A 19,070-nucleotide genomic window follows, 5' to 3' on the forward strand; every position below is an offset into this window, starting at 1 on the left:
CAAGTAAAAAGTACTCAAAAAAATAGTTGAGTAAGCAAGATGTTACTTATTTAGATTTTCCTTTTCAATAGTCAATAGACTAATTTTGGACCAGCTTTTGAATAAAAGAAAAAGTTGTGCAGAATTTAAAAAATATTTATAATCAGTCAAGAATTTTAAAAAATCTTTTGTCTCTTGATTAAAAAAAGTTCTTATTGTTTACAAATTTCTCAAAATTTTGCCGCAAACCAGAACCTTTTTTTCAAAATTTTCCAATCTTTAAATTATTGTATGAAATTATACTATTATAAATAAATTATAGCAAAAAATATCACTGACTTAAACTTTGGGTTTGATGGTGTTTAAATGAACCAGTTACATGATGGTGTAAAGAAGCCATTCTGCTTTTCATGCGCTTAACCATAGCTGGTGCTTTTAAATCAATATGAATTCTGTTTGTCATTTTTGTTAAATGTTGATGTAAATGAAACTTTCTTTGATGTTCACGAACAGCTGCAGATGGCGCAGAGGTTTCTTCATCACATGATTCCAAAATCTCATAGGCTAAAGGGCCAGCAGCACAACGATCAAGATGCCCTGAAAGTATGTAATTTATTTTCAATGCTATTCAAATTATGGTGGACACCAAGTCCTTATTGTTGTTTTCTAAGAAAATTTCAAAGTTGAAAAAAATAATACTATAACTATTACACTATGTAAATTGTGTAAAAAATGTAAAATGTAAAAAATTAAGCATTAACAATATTATTTAAAATTAAAGGATACTAATACTATAAACAGCATTTTTAAACACATAAGGGTAAAAATTTAAAGCAATTTTCAAAATAAGTTTTTTAAACTTAAATAGTTTAAAAAAAAAATTTTTAATAACTTTTTGTAACATCAATAATGATGCACTCACATTAAACTTCTAAATGCAATAAATTTATATTACTTGCAAGATTATAGTTATATTTTGCAAATACATAAATGTGATTTTAGAACTAATAAAATATAATTGGCAAATACTTTAGTGAAAGAACACAATGTACAAATATGCCTATGTTTTAAAGACTGTAACCATATATTATAGAATTACAGAAGAGCATTAAACTTTATCTTTTTCAAAAATAGACATATTTCAAGAATCAAATTACTCAAGAGACACAAAAAGAAGTGGTTAAAAAGCTTAAACACACTTTAGCATAAATTTCAAAAACTTGGCTTAAACCAAGTGGCATGGATATCAACCAAGATGCATCTTAACAAATGCATAATCAAGTTGTTATTCACATTCATTCAAGAACATCACCACAATAAAAAATATACATTTTGCCCTGATATAGCCTCATCAAATTATTTACAAAGTTACAGGTTTGCAACAAGCACAAATGATACAAATAGTCAACCAAATATCTTGAATCAAACAGACATGCCTGAAATCAGTCTAATTTAGTATTAAGTACAAAGTACAAAGATGGCTGCACTGCTGATAACATTTATCATCTACTAGCTAATATCAGGTATTGTCTGAATCTTGATGAAACTCAATATTTTAAACAAAGAGTAAATAAATAAACAAAGAGTAAGTAGATAAATTTGGGGAGTTTAAGTTAGTGGAACTTATGTTTTTTTTTTAAACATCTTCACTTCCAACAAGGCTGCAAGCACTATTAGAGTTGGAGGTTACTGGAAGAGAAAAGATGAAATTTATAAAGCAAGATAACGATTAACAGACAACTTGAATTATTGCAAATTATATGAAACAAAAAAACAATATGAAGGAAGTGAAGTCCAAAGAACTAATATTCGAGGAAAAAAACTAGACCATTAAGTGTCACAATAAAAGGAAGAGACTTAATTGAATGACAAGTAAAACGAGAGTGAATTTTTGTAGATAGCACAACAGATGCTAGTTCTTTAGAGCAATGCTCACTATAGTATTTATAGAAAAGAGAAAGAGAAGCAACATTACAACGATGTGGCAATGGTTGGAGGTTGGTTGCAATAGCAAGTCCAACTATGTTTACAATGGATTTTCGCACCTTGTCTAAATAAGAAAGAGCATTATTTGAAGATCCCATCAAGTATATTACCACTAAAAAATATAGGAAGATCAATCAGAGAGCGTTGGCTTCTTATCAAAACAAGAATAAATAGTAGTATCATCAGCGAATAATGCCACCTTAGATGTGAGAATTCCGGGGAGATCATTTATGTAAATTAAAAAAAGTATAAGGCCATGGATAAAACCTTGAGGAACCACTGAAGTAACAGGAAATGAAGAAGAGTGCTGTCCATTGAAAACAACTTTTATACTACCATTGGTAAAAAGGATTCAGGAAAGATGTTGCCTGATACACTTAGGAAGAAAGCTAATGGAGAAGACAGGCATGCAAAACTTTATCAAAGGCTTTAGAAATCTCAAGAGCGATAGCTTTAACATCTCTACATCTATCTGATGCACAATAAAACCTATCAGTTATTACCATTAACAAATCAGCAGTAGAATGAAAAGATAGAAAGCCATATTGATGATCAGAAAGTTAGTTAATAGATTCAAGATGAGAGGTTAAGTGTTTGTTAATTAGAGACTTAAAAACCTTGCTTATAATAGGAAGAAGACAAATGGGAGGGTAGTTAGATGATTCATATTGCTCTCCAGAATTTTTAAAAATAGGAATAACTAATGCTGCTTTCCAGCAGACTGGAAAACTCTGATAAGTATTTGTTCCAGCAGACTGGAAGACTCTGATAAGCATTTTTTTAAATAGTTTTGAAAGTATAGACGACAGCTCTGGAGAACACTTCTCTAAGACTATAAAAGGTATCTTGGCCGGACCACAAAAAAGTTCTGTTGCTGACCACAAAAAGAGTCTAAGCAGGAAATCACTTTAGATACAGAAGCTGGAATGATACAAATGTCAAGAAGTAAATCAACTTGTTTTTTTTTATTTAAGCAGAAAGTTATTTCTACTGAGTAAGATTAAACTATGATACTATTTTTGTAAGTCTATGTATATAATATGAATGATCTCTGAGGGCTGTTTTTAATTCCTTAAATAGAATTCGAGACAAATCATCACAGAAAAATCAACAAAGTTTTTAGCCATATTTGTGAAAATATCATAACTATTGTATGGCGCTATCAACTTATTGGCGCTATCAACTTAATGGCGCTATCAACTTATTAAATCTAAGGTGGTTTAGTAAAGAAGGAAACCAATAACTTTGTCTCCCTACGTATTAAAGTTAAAAAAAATGATACATATGGCGTCCGTGGGATTACCTTAAGGGTTCTTCTCACAGGAAAACCAAAAGTAAAGTAACTTATCCCAAACAGGGAGGAGGGGGGGGGGAGAGGAATAGGTAGTATCACCCATTCTTCTTCCCTTCTGGCAAGTAGGAATTGTATTTTGCAATTTTAAATATAGTCATAAATTTTGACATTTTGAAGTCAGCAAATCAAGTCAGTAAAAAATTAATCTAATCGACATATGTTAAAAACTGAGGACCATCACTTTTTTTTATTTTTTCTGTAAATATCCTAAAGGTACTTCTCTCCCCTTTCTCTCCAAAAAAATAACAACAACAGCTTCTTGCGCTGGCTGCAAATCCAGATTTGGTCACACAGTTACAAATTCCTGGATATGCGCCTGTCTATGTTTGTGTGTGTGTGTGTGTGTGTGTGTGTGTGTGTGTGTGTGTGTGTGTGTGTGTGTGTGTGTGTGTATACACATATATATATATACACACATAAATATATTAATATATACATTATATATACATATAAAATATATGATAATTTTTATTTGCAAATAAAATACAAAAACTCTTGTATGTATAAGAGTGCTCAATAATAAATAAATAGGATTTATTAATATTATTTAATAGAGTAATATATAATATTATTTAATAGAGTATATATTTATATAAATTTATACACAAAAAAAATATTATTATTTAATAGAGTAATATATAATATTATTTAATAGAGTATATATTTATATAAATTTATACACAAAAAAAATACAACTTTACATATATATATATATATATATATATATATATATATATATATATATATATATATATATATATATATATATATATATATATATATATATATATATATATGTTATATATATATATATATATATATAACATATATATATATATATATATATCTATATATATATATATCAAGGGTTGATATATATATATATAGTATACTATATATATATATATATATATATATAGTATACTATATATATATATATCAACCCTTGGAACAAGGAAAAATGAGCTCAGCAATACTTTGCTGACCTCAAATCGGCATCATGTTGGCAAAAATTATTTGATACAAAGGTCTTACCATAAAACATAGAAACGAGGTCAGCAATTTTTTGCCGACCTCAAACACTTTCAGATCGGCAATTAGGTTGGCATTATCGAATGCCGACTCTAATTCTCAGGTTGATATATGCATATATATATATATATATATATATATATATATATATTATATATATATATATATATATATATATATATCAGGCCTTGTTAAGAAGCGTTACGCAGCTCGCATTTTGCTTGCGAAAAGACGATTTGTTTACGCATTGAGCAGTTTTGCATTACGCAAAAACTTTTATCTTTTATAATATTTAAATTATCTTTTGAAATCGTTTATGTGATGTTTATTCAGAAGAAATAAAGTCATAAGTAAAAGCATTTAACCGCAATTGTAAACTAATAGATTTTTTGTTAAAGAAACAGTTTGTTTCATAATTTTTGTTGTTGTTGTTATTAAAGATAAGTTAAAGAAAATGTTTTAATTAAAGTTAAAGAAAGTGTTTTAAATTTTATCTTAAGGAATTAAATATATAAATTCCTTGTAAATATATAATTTATTTTTTGTCAAAATAGTTTTAAAAAATGCACAATTTATTTTGATGTAAATATTTTATTAATAAGATATTTTATTTTAAGTTTATTGTCAATTCAATAATGTAAAGTTTCAATGGCGTTCGTTTAATTTATGAAAAAAAACTATGATCATGAATATGTTATTGGTAACTGATAAAACTCTTTATTGTTTAAAAACACTATTAAAAAGAGTTCACAAAATAAATAAGAAAAAATTTATTAACAGTTAATAAAATAACCAAAAACCAACTGTAAAATTATATGAAAATAAACAAATATTATGTTACGATTTATGAAAAAAATATTTTTTTCAAAATAAAATTTTGTACAAATTTGAAAAAAATGATAAAAATGACTTTTCAAATAAGAACTAAGATTTTATTCGTAACTTTTGTAATAGTGAGAAAAAAAAATCTTTCTGTATGATTTTTAACACGTTAATAAAATAACTTTAATTACAATGCGATACTTGAAAATGACGCAAGTGACACAATATAACTCCTAACAAAACAAAATATATTTGCTGAGTTGAGTCACTTTGAAATGCGCTCAAAGTAACTCAAGCGAAATCTCGTAACAAGGCCTAATATATATATATATATATATATATATATATATATATATATATATATATATATATATATATATATATATATATATATATATATATATAAAAATAAAATTTAGAAATAAAGTAAAAAACCTGTTTCCATTTGCCACACGTACACAGTTCCATCAGAACAACCTACAACCATAAAATCTTCTTTAACTCTCCATCTAATTGTAACAACTGGAAATGTGTGACGACTTGCTAAAAGAACAACTTTTCTTTCACGCAAACCTACCAAAGCAACTGAATGGTCTTTAGCAACTGAACAGACACACTGTAAAAATCTTGGCTAAAATATATACAGTAGTTTTAAAAAATGAAATACAATTTTTAAGAAATATAAAAACAAATATATATATATATATATATATATATATATATATATATATATATATATATATATATATATATATATATATTTAATATATATATATATTTAATATATATATATAGTTTAAATCCTTTTAAAAAAATTTAAAAATAACAATTAATACACTTTAATTATATAATATTCAGGCTAAATCAATAAATTAGTTTTAAGAATCGGGGAATCCCTCAAGTTATATTTGTAATAAAAATGTGAGTATTGCTTTTATTTTATAATTATACCTTGCACAGTGCAGATCTATTTAAAGCATTAAAGAGTGTAAATAGTGATTTTTTCTTGTGAAAATTTTATTGATTAATATATTTTGTTGAGAAAATGGGGAAACAATGTGAACTTAGTGAAGGAATATAGAGTCAGATTGTTCTTTTGCATGCTCATGGAGCAAAACATTGCAAAAATATAGAAATGCTCCCATGGTGCAGTGCAACTAACTTTAAAATGGCACACAACTTTTGGGAGTCTTGAAAGCAGACGTTGAACTGGAAGAAAAAAGAAAACTACAGCTTGAAAAGACCAAATAATATCATGAATGGCTTTGAAAAATCATTGTCTTTGCTGCCATTACATGACCTTGCAGAGGCAACTGAAGCCAATATTTCTGCACAAACTGTTAGAAGAAGATTGACAGAATGTGGATTGAAAGGCTGCAAGGCAAGAAAAAAATTCAGGAAAATTCAGGAAAAAAAAGAAAAAAAAAAGACTAGAATGATACGTTACGAAGATTGAAGATATGCGGAATAAAGTAATCTGGTCCGATGAATCCAACTTTGAAGTAAGTGAAAACTAACTATGTTCTTTAGAAATAATGAATAAATAGATTCTTATAACTAAATTTATATTATAAATAAATAAGCACTAAAACTTGATGTTTAAGATTTTTTTTACAGATTTTTGGAACTCATGGCGCAACATATGAGAAGACCTGGTGAAGTATTTTTACTAGTTTGTATAGTGCCCACTTTTAAATTTGGTAGAAGTAGTGTAATGATATGGGGTTTTATGGCTGCAAAAGGACCAGGGAAAATATTTTTATGCTAAGGATGCCTAAAATATATTGAAGTGTTAGAAGCACCTTATGACATATCTGTTAATAAAATATTTCCAAATGAAGATAAATCTTCAATATTATTTCAGCAATCCACACCATACTGCACATCATACGAAGACATGGTTGGTAAAAAATAAAGTCCAAATTTTAGAATGGCCAGTACAGTTGCCTGAGCTTAACCCAATAGAAAATTTATTAGTAATGCTTAAAAGAAGGATCAGGACACATGGAGTCACTTCAAAAAAACATTTGATAGAAGTTATTGCTCTTGAATGGGCTAAAATCACACAGGCGGATTGTGAAAAATTAGTTGGTAATATTAAGCAAAGAATTGCAGAGGTGATAAAGACCAAAGGAGGTGCAACAAAATATTAAAATATTATTAAATTTTTTATAAAATAAATACTTTTATTCAAAAACACGTTTATTTCACTCTAAAATCAAACTGTAGCATATTTTCAAAAAAGTGGAAGTGATTTAAACTTATGCCAATGGCTGTATATATATACATATTCCTATAGCTTGACATCTAAATTTACAGTTTAAGGTGAAAAAAACCCAGCTCCTAACAACTCTTTGCATTTTTAAGTGATAAAATTAAGTACACTTTATGTAAAAACCATTAAATTTAATCGAGGAAACTAATTTTATTGTTTTTAAAAAAACCACAACTTTATAGATCGGAATGATATTTATTTTTTTATTAAAGATATATACATTCTGAATGCTTTTATTTTTATTTTTTTAACAGTTTACATATATCAACTGACAAATAAGTAGAACATGAGAGGAGTGCGGCTTAAGGGTGTTCAAGTAATGGGAAAAAATTACTTAAGTAATATTAAGTTATTTAAGTTATTTTTAAAACATAAACTTTACATACATTTTTGTGTTATAGTACTAAGCATAACATTACAGCATTGATATATTTGATCTGACGCCTCACAATATTCGTGCAATACAAAGCTTTCAATGTTCTTATGACCCCCTGGTTCATTAATAATAAGCATAACAAAACGAAAGAAAATGTAACTAAACTTTTAAATTTGAACACAAAAAATATGTGTCAATTAATTAATCACTCAATGATGTTCTCAACTAGTATTAAAAAGTCCAACTAAAGCATCTTTCTGCTTCAACTGATGATAGTGGCAATGACTATAGCATAGTGCAATTTTTTCAGCATTTTTGGACAGTCATTTGATCCTTGAAATACAGACATTTCTTTTTTGATACAGTCCAAAACATTAAAGAAAGCCTTGTTCATCACTAAATTTCAATTTTGGGCTAGGAAATGATCAAGCTCTTCAGCCTTACTTTCTTTTTCAAAGATTTTTTAATTTCAACATTTTAGGCTTCACATTTAACAGATGCTTTAAGATCTTTATGGTCATAAAAAACACATAAATAAATATCTCTTGCAACAATAAAAATTTTTTTTTGTGGATATTCTAAAATAGAATCTTTTATGGCTTGATCATACTGATTTGGTGTCTCTAAATATCTTCAAAGTCCTGCAATTGAACTGAGCTATCTGATATTTAAGTCCGAAAGAAACCAAAGATATATGATTAAGCATATATACTAGGGTGGAGTGAATTTTAGTTTTTTTTACAATTCGTTTAGCCTGGGTGTGCAAAAGTTGTCTTGGAAAAATATCAATGCTCTAGGAAATTATCTTGAGGTGCCTTCAAAATTTTAATGGGTCCCTGATATTATGTAAAATTTTAGGATTTTTTTGAAATTATAATTAAAAAAAATAAACTTTTTTTCATTTTTAGTTTAAAAGGTCATTTTTTCTGCAATAAACTAAAAAATAAGAATTTTTTTAAAAAAATAATTGTTATATTGGTAAGCAAGGAGGAGTGAACTTCCTATTTAAATGTTCTTCCACGGTGCTCTGTGACAAGACCGTTAGGTCTTCTTGGTGCACCTAAAAACAAAAATTTAAAAAAAAAATCTAAAGTTTTGCTCTAAACTCCAAAAATATTGAAGTCATAGCTTGCCTTGAACTTGAAATTTTTTGACCTTGAACGGCCCATCCTTTTTGAATAATAATACTTTTTGACAATTTATAAATGGGAATAAGATCAACAGCAACCATTAGAACCGAAACAAGTTCAGAAGAACTTAAAAATGTACTAAAAATACTAGAAATATAAAAATACTAAAAGATTTCTAAGATGTAAGCAGTGAAGTTAAAGTTACTTTGTATTTTTTGATTCAACTTTGTGTGTTGATAACAGGAATCAGTATAATTAGGGCAAATTAATATGCAGTAATTAGCAACTCTCACCTAATTAAAACACTACTAAATTTTTTGCGTTGTTAAAGTATTATCATCACGCAATATAATAAATTTTGATGCTAAAATAATAAAATTTAATTTTTCATAAAGAAAAATATGTAAGCTAGAAATTCGTTCTATTTTTGTCTGAAAAACAATGCATAGAAACATTTAGTATTAACTTTATTTACAGGTACCATTTTTGTGTAATATGAGCATGCTCAAATTAAACAGAGTTTTTCATTAAAATTACTTAGTTTAAAGCTTTAAAATTGCAGTGGTTTTAATTGCTTTTCGAATAAAAACTTTAACAATACTAAATATCTTTCTGTAACTTAAATTCAAAAAATTTGTAATTTTATTTTTAAAGGTTAATAAAAATTAATAAAATTGAAAAATAACAAACAGTTTTTTTTCTTTTGCGTAAAACAAAGTAGTGTTTCAATAAAAAGTGGCCTAAAATTTGATCTTTTAATGATAAGTTTTGTCAACAACAAATCATTATATTCCATAAACTATTTCTAATTGTCAGATTGATATTTTTTTATTTAATTAATGTTACTTTTTTTGAGCTAATCTAAAGTGCTCATATTACCAAGTGGTCTGGGTGATATGAGCACTTTTGCTATTTTTTAAACCTTTTTTTTAAGAAAAAATTTTGGGTGCCCAAATATGTAAGTTGATCATGAATAGTGATCCCTAAGAATCATTTATTTGTAAAAATTTTGGATTATTTAAACAACAGTTATGAAAAAACCAGGATACACATTAGAAAAATTATTTTACAAAATATTGAAATTTACCTTGCGCTCAAAGCCAAATAATTTAGGAACAATTTGGGGCATTTTTGGGGCTTTTTGCCGCTTGAGCAAAAGGTAAATGTCAATATTTCTGGAATTTTTTTTTTGTAATCGTATTTTTTTTATATTTGCCCCAAATTTTGTTTTTTGTGTATTCGCGTTTTGAAAATTTTGTTTTTTTGAACACCCTTAATATATATATATATATATATATATATATATATATATATATATATATATATATAAATATTTATTATTACTTTTTAACATATTTAATATAATAATTTAATATTAAAATATTCAAATTGTTTTAATATTTAAAAAAAAATCAATGGTAAAAGTAATCACAATAAAAGTGAAAAAAATTCAATCAAACAAATTCAACAAACAACAACAAAAAATTTCAGTCACAACAAAAAAGTAATAAAAAAAATTACATTACAATCAGGAGGTGTCACCATAAGTTTCAAAATTTCACCTCCATGACAATGAAATATAGTTATTAACGATCCATTAACCAAATCCCAACCTCGAACAGTAAAATCAGCACCTCCAGACATTAGTAAAGATCGATCATAGCGTGGATTTTCATCATGAGGATAAAGTAAACTTGTAACTTGCCCAACATGTCCATGGAGAATAAGATATGGTGGATAACCTATATATATATATATATATATATATATATATATATATATATATATATATATATATATATATATATATATATATATATATATATATATATATATAAAGATATATATATATATAAAGATATATATATATATATATATATTTATATACATATATATATATATATATATATATATATATATATATATATATACATATATATATATATATATATACATATATATATATATATATATATATATATATATATATATATATATATATATATATATATATATATATATATAATATATATATATATATATATATGTATATATATATATATGTATGTATATATTTATATATGTATATATTTATATATATATATATATATATTTATATATATAAACTATTTTAGTGTATTCTATAAATAGAGTGCTCAATGTTCTTAAAGAACAAAGCAATAAAAAATTAGTAAAAACACTTATCTAATTTTTGTCTTCAGCAACTTGTTTCTCCATCAGTAGGTTCATCCTGAACCTACTGATAAAGAAACAAGTTGTTGAAGAGAAAAGTTAGATAAGTGTTTTTACTAATTTATTTATTATAAATAATTCAAAGTATTTATTATACAGGATACTGAGGAAAATATATGTAAGCTTACAATTAATTGGAACTAAAAAAACAAAATAAAAAAGAATGTACAAAAAATGACACAAAAAAATTAGGTAAAAAAATTTGAGCTGTATTGCAAAAACTTAAAAGCATAAGTAATTTCAAAACAATTCCTTCATAAAAAAGAAAATAAAACAATTTGATTCTTTCATAAATGTATGTGAAGATCAGTTAATTTAAAAACTCATTACAGACATTATGGTAGGTCATCAAACTGTGTCATTATGATCAATTTTAAATAAAAGTTATTTAACAATTATAAATATAAAAAATTAAAATAAATAATAAAAACAAAGAAACAAGCAAAGTTATTTAACATTGAACATTATAGAATTTATAGAATTATAGAATGTTTTTTCTAGAATCCATATGTTTTGCACATATGGATTCTAGAAAAAAAAATCAAACCATTTTTAACATTTTTATTGAATTTAAAAATTATCTAATAATAGTGCTTTCAGAAAAGGCGATGTAATAATGCAATCGTAAGATTTACAATATCTAGAACCTAAAATTTTATGTGCGTCACAATAATTTGCACATTCTTTGTTTGATATTTAAAAACTTTAAGTTAAAATTTAAATTTGAGACTCAAAATGTAAATAAAATATTTTTCTGAACAACTAAAATTAATTTTATTTTATTATGCCTTAAAATATGTACAACAACAATAAAAATGATAACAACAGTAACAAAGATAACATTAATAATAACAATAACAAAAGCTCTGCTGTGGATTTCAACAACTCAACAACAACATACAATGGATTGATACTTAAAAGAATGAAGGAATGCAGTGAGTCTTGAATGACATTTAAAAAAATTGTTTTCATGTAAACAAAAAAATTGACTAATCTAGCCAATAAGTCATAATTTGAACCCCTTTTTTATTATTTACAATCAACTTATTCACTGTTGAAAAGTGTCTGTCATGACCTAGGAAATCTTTTGGGAAAGTGATAGTACTTAATCGTCACTGGGATTCAAGTGCCAAAAACTGGTTACATCATCCCCACATAAAAAGACATTTAACACCAAACCCATGCAAATATTTATTTTACAAATTTAATTTTACTTAACAGAAAAGCAAGTTGGGTTTTAAAAAAAATTTATAGAAAAGATGCTTTTTTTTCTAAAACCAAAAAATGAAAAAGTAACTTTTTTTTCTAATCTATACCAGACCATTATTTAATACTCTTTAGCAATAATTACGCATTCCTTAAATAATAACATTAATTTATTTAATTTATTAATTAAATAATTATCCTTAAAAAGTAATTAATCCTTAAAAAGCAAAATTGTAAAAAAAAAAGTTTTACAACGATAAATTTATACATTTCAGGTTTTTTCCTGAAAGTGTTGTAACCAAATTTTTAGAATAGTACTACCACCCTCTCTAGAAGGATTTCCTGGGATCACTATATCTAGGGCTTTTCCTTTTTTTTTTCAAGAGTGTGTTTGAAACTATGCTATTCAATAATAAATATTCATCACAAATATATACTTGCTAATTTAGATTCTGCAGGTTGTATCAACTGAGCCAATGCTGCCTTGATTGCATCGACAAGAAAAATTGTTCCATTTGTTCTTCCACATACTAATTTCCCTTGGGATGGCAAATACAAACTACAGGTAACAACCACACTATGATCTTGATTTACCTGCTACAAATAAATAACTTACTTTAATGCATAAACAAAAAAGCCATAAATTAAATAAACAGGTTCAAAAAAGTATTTGACAAGTTTGACAGGATTTTAAAACATGATTGTAATCTTTAAATAACATTAAGAAATATGGCAACATTCTGAAGTTGACACATATTCACATGCTGTAAATAATCTATATATGTAATTGGAAAAATATTTTGTATTTGGTGTAGAAAAATGGTGCAAGTATTGGTAAAAAGTTAGCAGAAATGTTTTAGAAATCTTAGTTATGTAAACTTAAATAGGTAAACTAAACTACTTAACTTTAAAAAAAATTTGTTAACTTAAGAAATTGTAAAATTATATATTGTGTTAAGTATTCATTTTCTATGTTTATTTTTTATAATTTACACTGGTTTGAATTTTCATGATTTACACAGATTTAAATTTTCATGATTTACACAGGTTTGAATTTTCATGATTTACACAGGTTTGAATTTTCATGATTTACATATCAAGAAAATTTTTATTAGGTGTTGACTGTATTTTAATTTAGTTAATACTACAACTTATAAAAACATTTGATCAGAAATATTTACTTAGTGACAGATTTGAATTTTTTTTGGACTTATAATAGCAACTTTAAACTTTTTTTTTGGTTTCCAAAAGTTTATTTATTACTTCCAAGTTGCAAGCAATAATATTTAAAATCACATAAAATTTCAAAAAGTTTTTTGTTGTTGTTGCTGTTTATGGTTATTCAAGAATCATTGTACTTCATTGCAAGGTAGTTGATCATATACTACTTTTATGGCAAAGTTATCAGTGCGTAGTTCTTCATTGCAAGGTTTTTGATTGCATATAACTTCCTGGTAATGATGGTAAATCATCATTAGCATTCGCTAAGGTTGCATCTCTTTATTGAGCTTGACACTTTCTTACTCCGGATTCTATTCTCTATCTCTATAAATCTCAAATCCAGCCTTGTATGGAATACTGTTGCCATATTTGGGGCAGATCTTCTAATGATGGCCTTTCTCTTTTGAAAAAACCCATTGTAAATATAGTTGGACCTGCTCTTGCAGCCAAACATATTGTAATATTGCTTCTCTTTCTCTTTTCTACAAATACTATAATGGGCACTGCTCTAAAGAGCTAGCGTCTCTTGTGCCATCTACTAAAATTCATACTCGTGTTACTCGTCATTCAAGTAGGTCTCATCCTTTTTTCTGAGACTGTTCTTAAATGCTCCAAAAACTCTTATTCCTCTAGTTTTTTTTCCTTGAACATCAGTTCTTTGGAACTCGCTTCCTTTATCAATTGTTATCTTGCTCTACAATCTTCATTTTTTCTCCTCCAGTAACTTCCAACTCTAATAGTGGTTGCTTGCAGCCTTGTTGAAAGCAAATATGTTAAAAAAAAGAAAGAAAAAGAAAATCATTTTTTATGAAAAAATATCAATATTTTTCAAAACTACATAAATGACTTGTAGACAAGGCATTAAAAGCTAGAAAGCTTTTAATGTATTGTCCATACAAAACCATACATATTTTATGAAGGTATAATAGTATATTTTATGAAGGTATATGAATAGTATAGGTATATAGTATAATGGTAATAAAAATATTAAACCTATATATGTTCCTTACTATCTCTCTTATATGCCTAGTTTAAATTAATTTATACTAAATTTTTATCTAGTTTGTACCCAGTTTGAACCTAGTTTGAGGAGCTAATGAAAAATTTGTTTATTTCTTATTTGTAAATAAAACTAAAATTGAAAAAAAATTTATAATTTGTTTTCAAAAACATTAAAGTCAACATGTAAGCTTCTGTGAACTTCTTTGTTAGGTAAACCATTGTTTGTGGAATGAAAAAATCAGCTCCTTTAATCAGAAGTTTTTGAAAAAAGTACTTACCTACGCCTACATCAGGGTTGGGGTCAAATACATTTGATCAAATACAAATACGTTAATTCTAGATTTCCAAATACAAATTCAAATACAATTATATTCAATCAGCATTTTCCAAATACAAATACGTATTTGACCCCCTGGCCTACATTGAACTTATCTAATTTGAAAAAACTTAAAAAAAATTTTATTTGAAAATAAAGACAATCATTTATTTTGCAAGAAAAAATAAAAATAAAAAACTTACAACATTATCATATAAACTAATAGGCATACTGTCTTCCCACAGTTGCTTTAAACTCACAGAAGTCGTATAATTTACAGCTAAATATAAAAAATAATATACTAAAGAAAGTAAAAATAACAAAAAAATACAAAAAAAGCTGTAAAAACAATGAAAAAAATATATTGAGAAAACCACTTGCAAAGAATGACAAGCTATTTTTGAAGTCAGAGTTTTAACAATATTTCCTTTTTACAAGATACTAAAATATTTGCAATTTTTGTTTTAAATTCACATTACGTAGAAAATAAAATTCCAGAGACCCATTAAAAATAAATTAAAAGTGACATAAAACCAAGCCTAAAAACTTATATCTAAATGTAAAGTAAAACATTTTTAAAATTTACTAAACTTTCTTAGAAACCACTAAGATTGTTGCAAAACTGTTTATGAATTGCGTATGAGCAAGTGAAATTAGAAATTCTTTAAATTATCTAAATGTTATTAGAAAGAGATTTTTTTATAAATTCTACTAACTTTGAAAGATAAAAAATAACTTGATAAACTTTTTTATACAACAGCATTTATGCAAAAAAAATTTGCAATCACTATGAAAGGTACTTGGATAGATTTGAGACTTGTAATGATGAAAGCTTTAACTGTGATTCATTTAATAAACGCAAATACAATAAAAGTAAAAATAAAATGACTTGACCAATTAAACTTATTTAAAGATCTATCATATTGCTACTTTTTAGAATCTGTCAGAATAGTCAGTGTTTGCTGTTGCGAAGGAGTTTGATTTAATACCTAGTCATAAGCTTTGTGCAGAACATTAAGAAATAGTATTTTAAAAAACACAAAGAAGATTATGAAAGTAATTCATGTAAACATAAAGATAATGATTTTGATGAGACTCGCATTTTAAAAAGAAACTTTTAAAGAAATTCAAACGTTGATAGCCTATAAGACTAGTAGCTTATAAAGAAAGTTAAGTTATGCAAAAAGGAAGATGAACAGATTCATACTGCAACCAAAAAGAAAATATCAGCTGTTTTGGAATATAATCCAGATTTAATTAATGATGACTCAAAAACAAAAGATCTATGTGACAAAAGTAAACAAGACTTGGACTCACCTATGAAATTAATTAAAGCAAAGTTTGATATTTCTTCTATTTCTATAATCGATTCTTGCTCAAAATTACAAGCTATTAATTTTTTAAATAAAACTTAACAAAATCCAATAAAATAATAAATCTTTTGCAACACATCTGTGATATGAGTACTATTACAATTGGAAAAAAAAATACACCACAGAAACTATTGTACGAGCATTTGAATACTTTGCAATATCAAGATTATTATATGGAAGATTAAGGGAAGATGATGAACTTCCAAGTATTTCTCTCCTAACAAAGCTAACTTCAAAACTGGATTCTGCAATGGACGATACAGAGTTTTTAAATTCAGTTTTTTCTAAACTTGAAAATGAAATGCAAAAAAAGTGTTTGCTATTGATTGAAGTATACATCAAACCATCTTTTATTTACCATGCTGGCTCAATCTTTGGAAAAGCAGTAAATAAACTAGACTCTTTAGCAACTACTGTTTTAAGCTTTATGTTAGTTTCACTTTATGGAGGACTGCAATATCTTTGCAGAATTTTAGCTGTTTGTGAGCTTGATTCTAAATTTTTGTTTGAAACAAAATCAATTTATTTTAGAGGGAATAAAGAGCGCTGGTGGGATACCGGTTGCCATAATATGTGATAACAATTGTGTAAATCAAGCACTATTTAAAATGTTTTGAATGTGTTGATCCGTGGTTGACCAAAGACAATATGTTTTTGTTATATGACTTTGTGCATCTTTCTAAATCTGTTTGTAATAGCTGGATTACCGAAAAAAGCCAAAAGTTATGTTATGAATAAAATGGGGAAGCTAAATATGCATGTTGGTCCAATATCTTAAGTTTGTTCAGAGTCAAAGAAAATAATATCATAAAATTGTCTAAACTTACAAGTGTGCCTGTTGCACTGAAATCTAGTGAAAGACAAAAAGTGTCTACTTGTCTACAAGTCTTTTGTGATGAAACTGTAACTGATTTAAAATCTAACATTAATATAAAAGAAGCAGATTACATCATAACTTTTATTGAAATATTTGTTAAGTTCTAGAAAATTGTCAATACAAAAGGACTGTATGCTGATATTTGATATAAAGATCCAGATAGAGCAGTTATATCAACTTCAGAAGACTATCATTTTTACTCAGTCTTGCAACAATGGCAGAACAAATGACTAGCAAACAAGGCAGCAGACAATATCAGTTCACCAGAGATAGAGGTGCAGCCTTAGCTCATACATGTCGTGGTTTAGTAGCCCTTACAGAGTTTTTGTTGCAGAAATCTTTTAATTATGTAATACAGGGAAAATTTACAACTGACCCACTAGAAAAAATGTTTGAAAAACTCCAACAAGGATCTAGAGGCACATATTTTATCAATGTGCAACAAGTCATTGAAAAAGTAAGAATTCAACGAGCAAAACTAAGTCTCAATATTGGTATAGACATTGACTTTTTATCTGCAGAGAGTGGACATAACTGCCAGAAATGTAGATATTTTCTTAGCAGTAATGCTATTGATATATTTGATAATTGCACACTCTTTTCTAGCCTGAGCTAGAAAAGAGTGTGCAAATAAATACAAAAGCAGGATTACTATATATAGCTGAATATATTGTGCAAAATGAAGTTGAAGAGCAAGAAGAAGCTAAATTATATTCTGAAGAATTCAGCGATTATACTGCTAAAATAAATCACGGAAGTTTGAAAATACCAAATGACAATGATTGTCAGCGGACCATATTTTCTTATACTTTGTTTCATGAAATTGTTCATAATGCCTGCCAAAAGTCACTCTGCAATATTTTAATGTTATTATCTGAGTCTTTTAACTTTAATATGGAAAAGAAACATGCTATTTCACTTTAAAACATTTAAAAAAATTTTTTGTGTGTGTTTTTTACTTATGAAAACTCTACAACTTTAAGTTACTTATATTTTTTGCTTGTTTAGTGATCTTGGTAAAATATTTAGTATTTTAATCTATATCTGAAATATTTTACAGACTTTGTTACAAATTTTGTTGTTACTAAATATGTTCAATTTATGGTTTTTCAGAAACTTCAGCATTTTAAAATATGCTATAAATTATATTTTTTTTGTATACTCTGTGTGATTTTGTGAAAATTTTGCATCTTATAGCTTTGCTATCTTATAGTTTTGTTTTTATAGACAAAGTTTTATAGCAAAGGAATGTTTTTTTAATCTTTGTAGGAAGCTTGTTATGAATAAATAGGTTTTAATTATTAAGTAAAATAAATAGATTAGCTATAGTTCACTCACACAAAACTGAAATGCTTTTTTACAAGCAAATATTCATGCTACACTTAACTTTTTCTTTGTTGTTGTTTTTATTGGCCCCCAGCCCCAGGCTCTGATTTACGCGTTTAGGAGGCCTGTTAGTATAGACAGCCATGGTCTATTTCAATAGTCTCATAGATTTTTTTAATAAAATATTTGCAATGAGAAAAAATGTTTTGAGATTTTTCCAAGTACCTTTGCATTGTTGTGCATGCTTAACAGTTCTCTTTGGTCACATTTTTTGATGTTCAGCTATCCATACTATCTTTTTTCTAGTTTCACCTACATAAAAAACACCACCTTATTTATTAACTTTTATTATTAACAAGCCTGCAAGCAACCACTATTAGAGCTGGAGGTTACTGGAAGAGAAAAGATGAAGTTTATAAAGTAAGATAATGATTAACAGACAACTTAAAAAATTGCAAATTATATGAATCATGAAAAAAAGATGAAGGGAGCGAATTCCAAAGAACTGATGTTCAACAAAAAAAAACCAGATGAAAAAGAAT

At 26.5% G+C, this 19,070-nt stretch overlaps 1 protein-coding gene across 1 annotated transcript in view; it reads right to left on the minus strand.

Annotated features, from left to right (window-relative positions):
* LOC100208608 (WD repeat-containing protein 7) overlaps window positions 1-19,070 on the minus strand; it is a 104,750-nt gene that overhangs the window by 31,678 nt on the left and 54,002 nt on the right. Inside the window, exons 14-18 of the mRNA XM_065803291.1 lie at window positions 15,156-15,232; window positions 12,851-13,010; window positions 10,476-10,696; window positions 5,609-5,804; window positions 319-576 (exon numbers count right to left, since the gene is read on the minus strand). Of these exons, the coding sequence (XP_065659363.1) occupies window positions 319-576; window positions 5,609-5,804; window positions 10,476-10,696; window positions 12,851-13,010; window positions 15,156-15,232 (912 nt within the window). The remainder of the gene's footprint in view (window positions 1-318; window positions 577-5,608; window positions 5,805-10,475; window positions 10,697-12,850; window positions 13,011-15,155; window positions 15,233-19,070) is intronic.

Source organism: Hydra vulgaris, chromosome 08 (genome assembly GCF_038396675.1).
Source record: "Hydra vulgaris chromosome 08, alternate assembly HydraT2T_AEP".
NCBI classification, from domain to species: Eukaryota; Metazoa; Cnidaria; class Hydrozoa; order Anthoathecata; family Hydridae; genus Hydra; species Hydra vulgaris.